The 7,619-nt window shown below is 34.3% G+C and overlaps 1 protein-coding gene across 1 annotated transcript; it reads right to left on the bottom strand.

Annotated features, from left to right (window-relative positions):
* On the bottom strand, positions 1-3,269 carry LOC123682704 (tigger transposable element-derived protein 4-like). Its single transcript, XM_045621463.1, has 2 exons — positions 1,484-3,269; positions 1-1,423 (listed from the first exon to the last, which is right to left on the bottom strand). The coding sequence occupies exons 1-2, from the start codon at positions 1,876-1,878 to the stop codon at positions 202-204; spliced, it is 1,617 nt and encodes a 538-aa protein (XP_045477419.1). The 5' UTR covers positions 1,879-3,269; the 3' UTR covers positions 1-201.
* Positions 3,270-7,619: the final 4,350 nt, after the last annotated feature.

Below are 7,619 nucleotides of genomic sequence, written 5' to 3'. Positions count from 1 at the left end.
AATACAGTCGAACCTCTATAACTCAAACTTGAAGGGAAAGCGAAAAAAGTTCGAGTTATGGAGAGTTCAACTTAGAGAAATATCCAACACATACTTTCCAAAAAAAATTTATTACCTCATAATAATAATATAACAAACTAAAATTCATTTCTGATAACTTGAATCATCCAAACTAGAATATGATCTTAAAACAATAACGAATTAAAAAAAATCAGTTATTAAAGTTTGCCTAAATGTTTTATTGTTTAGACGATAGGCTTCAAATTTCTTGCTTATTTCGAATATGAGAGTTAAATCGTCATCAGTTGCAGCCTCATTCATTGAAAACGCAAGCCGAATGGTTTCAATTGCTTTAGCAACTTCAGCGTCAGAAGGCTTTTGTCTTGCAGCTCCTACACTGTCATCTTCATCGTCATCTTCAGGTATGGTCTCTGAAAAATTTTCCAAGTCTTCTTGTTTATTGTTCACATATTCCAAGATCTCATCCTCTGAAGGATTTTCACTTGTTATAAGATCCACGTCCACATTTATATATTCCTCCAAAGAAACCTTATCATCAGCATTCAATACCTCCAAACATTTAAAAACAGACTCTTGGAGATCTAAAGCTACCTTTTGTTCACTGGTCATAATTTTTTTCAATTCTGATAGCGGCAGTTCGTCTTCATAGTCATAGAAGTTATGTGTCCCAAAACCAGCCTTTCTGAAGCAGTTTTGAATAGTCTCCTGGGTTAAATCTACTCTCCACACTGCCGCCGACGTATGAATGCAATCCAAGAGATCAATTTTGGGGATAGTGCCATTGGACTCAAATCCATCTAGTACTGTTTGTAAGATCCTGCGTTTATAATGAAATTTGAAACTTTTTATAATTCCCTGATCAAGAGGCTGTAATTTTGATGTCGTATTGGGTGGAAAAAAAATCAACTTTATTGCCTTCAATCGATGATCGATATTTGGATGAGCAGGGCAGTTGTCAATCAGTAATAGAACTCTACGATTTTGAAGTTGGAAATGTTTGTCTAGATTCAACAACCACTTTTCAAATATCTCACTCGTCATCCAGGCCTTTTTGTTACTGTAATAAGTAAGGGGTAAACATTTCACTCCTGCGAAACATCGTGGCTTTGCGCTTTTCCCTATTATTACAGGTTTCAATTTCTCACTGCCACTCATATTTGCTGCTAATAAAAGAGTCACCCTTTCCTTGGATAATTTGCCTCCGTAACATTTTTCATTTTTGAAAGTTAAGGTTTTATCTGGTAAGCATTTGAAGAACAACCCAGTCTCATCTGCGTTGAAAATATCGTCAGCTTCGTAAGGAGCTAAAATTGTAGGAAGAACATCTCGAATCCAGTTATCACACTCTTCTTGATTAACAGCAGCACTTTCCCCACACGCTTTTTTTTGCAATACACCATGTCTAAAACGGGAAAAATAAACATGTACTCATGTATCGAACAGAAACAATAAGAATCATTACCTTTTTTTGAATTTTTCAAGCCATCCCGAGCTAGCCTTGAAATTTTCATCTCCCAATTTTCTGGAAAAATCTAATGCCTTCTGTTGCAAAATGGGCCCTGAGATTGGCAAATTTGCTTTTCTTGAAGCTTCGAACCACTTGATCAATGCAGTGTTCACTTTCTTCTTAGGCTTATTTCGCTTCACTACACAAGGGTTATTCACTTCTGCACCAAACTTAGCTATTGTATCTTTGTTTTTTATTATAGTGCATAATGTACTTTTCGGAATATCATATTCTTGGCAAATGATTTTTCTGTTGACACGATTTTCCACTTTTTTTAAAATTTCTAACTTCTTTCCGATCGTTAAAGACTTCAGTTTACGCGGCTTCGACATCTCACCAACTCCAAACATATTTCATTCCAGAATCAGATTGGTGTTATTGTTATGATGTTTCATTCGCGGTATTTCACACTTGGTTGGGGGAATACCCTAAAATGTCGGTAACGCGAGCATCTCAGCCAGCTACGCTGACACCTTGTGGCAAGAAGCCAAAACTCCGATTTGATTGTTTTCGAATGTTCGACTTAAAGAGATCTTTACTCTGAACGGACGCATCATTGAGTTCGAGTTGAAGAGGTGTTCGAGTTATAGAAATTCGAGTTATAGAGGTCGAAATACAGGGAATTTTCGAGAATGTGAAGGGAACGCTCAGAGAGTACGAGTTGAAGAGGGGTTCGAGTTATAGAGGTTCGAGTTATAGAGGTTCGACTGTAATATGTTTTTAACAATTTATTGAACACAAAATAAAACAATAATTATTATTTCAAAACTAAAACAAAAACTCCGTACATTTCAATATTCAAAAACTTATTCTTAAAAAGTTTGAATCAAAAATAAATTGTCCTATGTACTCTTCTCGTGATATTCTTTGAAGCAAGGATCGACGCAAAGGCCAATTACTTTACCTTTATTGTCTTTGCATACGTCACAAATATAAAAAGTCTGTGACCTAATTTTTTTTGAGGAACAAATTTGGCATCTGATCCTTTTTTCAATCTTTTTTGGATAGTGGCTTACAGATCGATTAATTGATCTATTTCTAGGCACATTTTCCGGTATCGGCAACAACAAGCTAGATATGACCATATCTCTGAACTTAAGATAGCTGATTTTCTTTTGATGTTTCAGATTGTATATGTATGTGCTATTCCAAAGACAAATATCAAGCATATGAAAAAATACTTTCAGGTACCATCGAATTGTTTTCCTTGGCGTAGTGTAGTATGACACCATCTGGTCGCATCTATCCACTCCAGACATAAATTTATTATAATCAATTACAGCGACTGGCTTTTCACATTGTGTGCCTCTCTTACTTACATGAGTTGTGCATTTAGCTGAGTGCGCTGTGGATATCATGAGGACTTCCCTTTTGTCTTTCCATTTCATAACTAAAACTTTGCCTTTTCTTCTGAAAATAGTCTGACCTTTTCTTAGTTTGGCATTCACTACAACTTTCGGATTTTCTTTTCGGGATTTTCTCAAAGTACCCACAACATGAGTTTTATTTTCATATAAAAAATTGGCTAGCTTTACGCTATTATAGTAGTTATCCAGATAAAGTATATGTCCTTTTCCAAGAATACGTTTCGTTAGGTGCGTTACAACAGATTGTGCATGTCCTGTTTCATTGTTGACCGTACCTCGTCCTGTATAAATAAGAATGTCTAATACAAATCCATCTGGAGTACACAGTTCATAAATTTTAATACCATATTTTGCGGATTTGTTTGGTATATATTGGCGAAAGAGCAAACGCCCACGCCAAAGCAATAAAGCCTCATCTAGAGACAAGTTTTGTCCTGGATAATAAATAGCCCGTATATTTTGCATGATATGTTCGACCACTTGATCTACTTTGTACAAACGGGAAGATTTATCATCTTCATTTTTGTAGAAACACAAACATCTCAAAATGGCCTCAAATCTATTTCTTGGCATTGTTTTGCTGAAAATTGGATGATTATATATGCTATTCTGAGCCCAATAATTTTTTATAGTTGGCATTGATATGTTGCCCATTATGAGGCATAATCCAAGAAAGCGACGAATTTCGTCGCAATTGGTATCTTTCCAATTTTTCATATTTGAATGAAGGGATACGTTTTTGTCTTTGATAGATTTCGCCCGAAGATTCACCCAGTCTACAATTTTTTCAAGAAGTGGAACATCAAAAAGCATTTCAAATATTTCCAACGGAGTTGATGTAGAAGAAACGTTTCTCTTCAATCCTTCGGGTTCCATAAAATCGAAAATATCAGGGTCACAATCAACATCCACCCACTCATCTTCAACAGTTTCTGCGTCTATCGTCTCTTCATTTTGATTAGTCTCTTCAATTTGATTATTGTCTATTTCATTTGTCTCCGATACTTCTGACTCTTCATCACTAAAATCTGAGTTTGAAGACTCAGATGGTCTGTAACTGCTTCCTGAATCTGAATACGGTTCTGGAATATCCTCTGAACTATCAGCATCGGAAACTCCATCCATAATTTTTTCAGCTTCTCTTTGTAATTCTTTATCCGTTAGACGTCGAGACATATTGTTAAGTATCTGTAATAAAAAAGTAAATAAATTAAAATATAAATGACTACCCGAAAACACCATAATAATGATACTATTTCAGAAATAAAATTTATACTCACCAAATTGAACAAGCAGAATAGCCTTCTTCACTTCAGAGCACTCAAAACACTGAATAATCAAAAGAAACAAATCACTCTGCTGAACAAGTCACAACGAGAAGGTTAGGAATATTGCGCGCTCATTATGTCGAATGTAAACAACTTATCTGGAGACCAGTCGGCTAGTATGTGAGTCAGACCTTCCCACAGACCGTGCGTGAAGACGAAACCGATTGCATAAACTGTGCGTCTGAAAACGTTCCTTAAAATCACTAATATTTCCGACTCATATATGAGTCCTCGGTATATTTGTAGACACGGCCTGGCTCACATATGAGCCACTTGGTAGCGAACGTGTTAACAGGTTGCTAATAAGTATCGAAGATACTGAAGGTTTCTTCGAAAATTAAATTTGTCCTGCACATGGGACAACATTTGGAATTGCAGCACCACCTGTCGATGCACTCCTTTTGGAATGAATGTCTGCAATCGGTAAGGTACAATTCTCCTGTCAATCTGCTCAAACATACGCTACAATCCTCCTCGAATGTTATACCCCTAGGAAAAACAAAGTACATATTAATTCACTGTTTGTAGGTGCAATATGGTTATTGTTCATTTCATACACATATATTGAACAAAAATTTCTTTATAAGAATGCAACATTCTCAAATATTGCAGTGCAGATTATAAGTCAATTTTATAGAAACTAAAGATGACATTGGATTATATCGTTTCAAAAATAATTAATGAAAAAATGATGTCAAAGCATTATCTTTCTGTACAATCGTTGTACAACTTTTCAAAATTGAATTCATATAGATGGTCTAAAGACATCTTTTCAGCTTTAAAATCAACTGTTCTGCACACTGTCAAACTGATACTAAACTAGTAAGCGTAGCAGCACCCTTAAGTACTCAAACACGTACACGACTAACGCGACTGGATACTGAATGTGCGCCCGCGCTATTCATTTGTAACGTTACAATTGCCCATGAGACTCTAAAGACTAATTTCTAGGGGTGGTTTGGCTTATTTGGCAACAAAACTCCTACCCAGGTTTTTACAAATTTAATAAAATTAAAATATACAATGATCGATCCTTTTCACTCCAAACAAATAATAAAATAGAAACTTAACTTAAAACGATTTTAAATGAGTTACTCTGATACTAGGATGGAACTGTAGAGTTTGCAATTCTGGAAGCTCAGTTATGGTGCAAAAGAATAAAGATGGTTTTGATTTTAAGAAGTTTTATTTTCAGCTAAGAGATTCCGATAAACTTAACAGTCTGACATTCACACTTCTCTCTATCAAGTGTCAACTTAGGTTAGAATCCGTGTACTGTGTCAATGATCACAGAATAGGAATAATTAAGCCAGATTCACACAATTGTTATATCAACACACCCCTTCAATTTTATGAATCTGACAATACAACAAAATATTACAATTCAGTTACATTTAACAAATTTCTAAAATAACAAAATTTCACTCGAGGCAATGCTTTTGTCAATACATCTGCCTGTTGATCCTCTGAAGGAATGTATTCAAGTTTAACTTTATTTTGAGCAATACAATCACGGATAAAGTGATACTTTACATCAATATGCTTACTTCTATTCATTTCTAAAGTAGACGCAATTCTAATACAGGACTGGTTATCTTCGTGAACAACAATCGGTTTATTTTTCACAAATATTTCCAACAGTATCTGATTTATGAATAAACTTTCCATTATGGATGAGCACAAAGCAACATACTCTGATTCTGTACTTGATAATGCAACTAAATTTTGTTTCTTAGTTTTCCATAATATAGTATTATTGTTCATTTTGATTAAAAATCCTGTAATACTTTTTCTATCATTTGGATCATTCGCATAGTCTGAGTCTACAAATGTATGAATCTGAATATCTGATTTATTTTCTTTTACAAATTTTAGTCCAAAATTTCTAGTCCTATTCAGATATTTAAGAACATTTTTCAAATAATGCCAGTGATCCTTTCCATGAGCATTTTGAAATTGACTAAAATAAGAAATTGAGTAGCACAAATCTGGTCTTGAACCTAACATGACATACATCAAGCAACCAATTAATTCCCGATAAGGTAAATTTTCTGAACATTTGTCATCTGATGCTAAATATAGTTTTGGTTGCATAGGAATATCACTACCTTTACAATCATTCATGTTGAACCTAATTAGAACTTTATCTATCAACTTGGTTTGTGAAATAAACAATTCATTTCGAAATTTACTTATTTCTAATCCTAAAAATGTCAACGATTCATTTTTCATTTCAGTCATTTTAAATATTTCTGACAATTTATGCTTTATATAATTTATATCTTCCTCATATTTTGCAAAAATGATCAGATCATCCACATAGAGTAACAAATATATACCTTGAGGTTTAAAATACAAGCACGGATCTTTCTTTGATCTTTGAAAACCTAAAGTTATTATTTTATCATGAAACGTGTCATTCCAACATTTCGGGGCTTCCTTCAAACCATAAAGGGCCTTATTAAGTTTACATACCAAATTATTATCGTTTTCATTTTTAAAACCTGGTGGTTGGTGCATATAAACAGGTGATTTTAACATACCATTCAAAAAGGCTGACTTTACATCCATTTGTAGTATATGTAAATCTTGTTCTAAGGATAATACAAGTAACATTCTTATGGTCACCATTCTTGCAACTGGTGAATAGACATCTTCATTTTTCAAACTTTGTAAAAATCCTCTAGCCACTAACCGAGCTTTCTTCACAACTTTTCCATCAACCTCCTTTTCGCGAAACACCCACTTTGAGTCTATCACTTTCACATTACTTGGAGGGTCTACAAGTTCCCATGTTTGTTGTTCTTCTATGTTCTTCAACTCTTCTTGGATAGCTTCTTTCCAACCTCCTCCTATAGATACGGCTTCTTCATAAGATGTAGGCACCTCACCTGGTAAATATCCAACAGACAAAGCTGCTAGTAGTTCAGTTTCATCATCGAGATCATAGTCAAGTAATCGAGCTGGCAATCTTTTGTTTCTTTTACCCCTACCAATTCCTAATTCTTCTGTTTCAATATTTGAGTTTAGTGTTTTCTTGTTATCTTCAACTTCACATTCATCATTATCTTCCAAAATTCTTATAGTTTTATCATTTTGATCAGTAAGTTCCTTTTCTTCATTAAAAACAACAGATCTTGCTACAACTACTGAATTTTCTTCCATATCATATAATTTATAACCGTTATTACAATATCCAATGAGAATGGTTTTCTTGGAATGAGAATCCAATTTACCTATACGATTTTCTTTTGGTATATGTGCATATGCCACACATCCAAAAACTCTGATTTTATTTAAGTCAGGATTATATCCATACCACATACTTGCCGGGGTAGTGTTTTTAGGTATCGTTGATGATTCTAATCTATTGAGTAAGTATACTGAAGTGAGTAG

This window comes from Harmonia axyridis, chromosome 6 (assembly GCF_914767665.1).
Source record: "Harmonia axyridis chromosome 6, icHarAxyr1.1, whole genome shotgun sequence".
In the NCBI taxonomy this organism is placed as follows: Eukaryota; Metazoa; Arthropoda; class Insecta; order Coleoptera; family Coccinellidae; genus Harmonia; species Harmonia axyridis.
The sequence above is the reverse complement of the archived record's forward strand: the minus strand, read 5'-3'. Positions and strand labels throughout refer to the sequence as shown.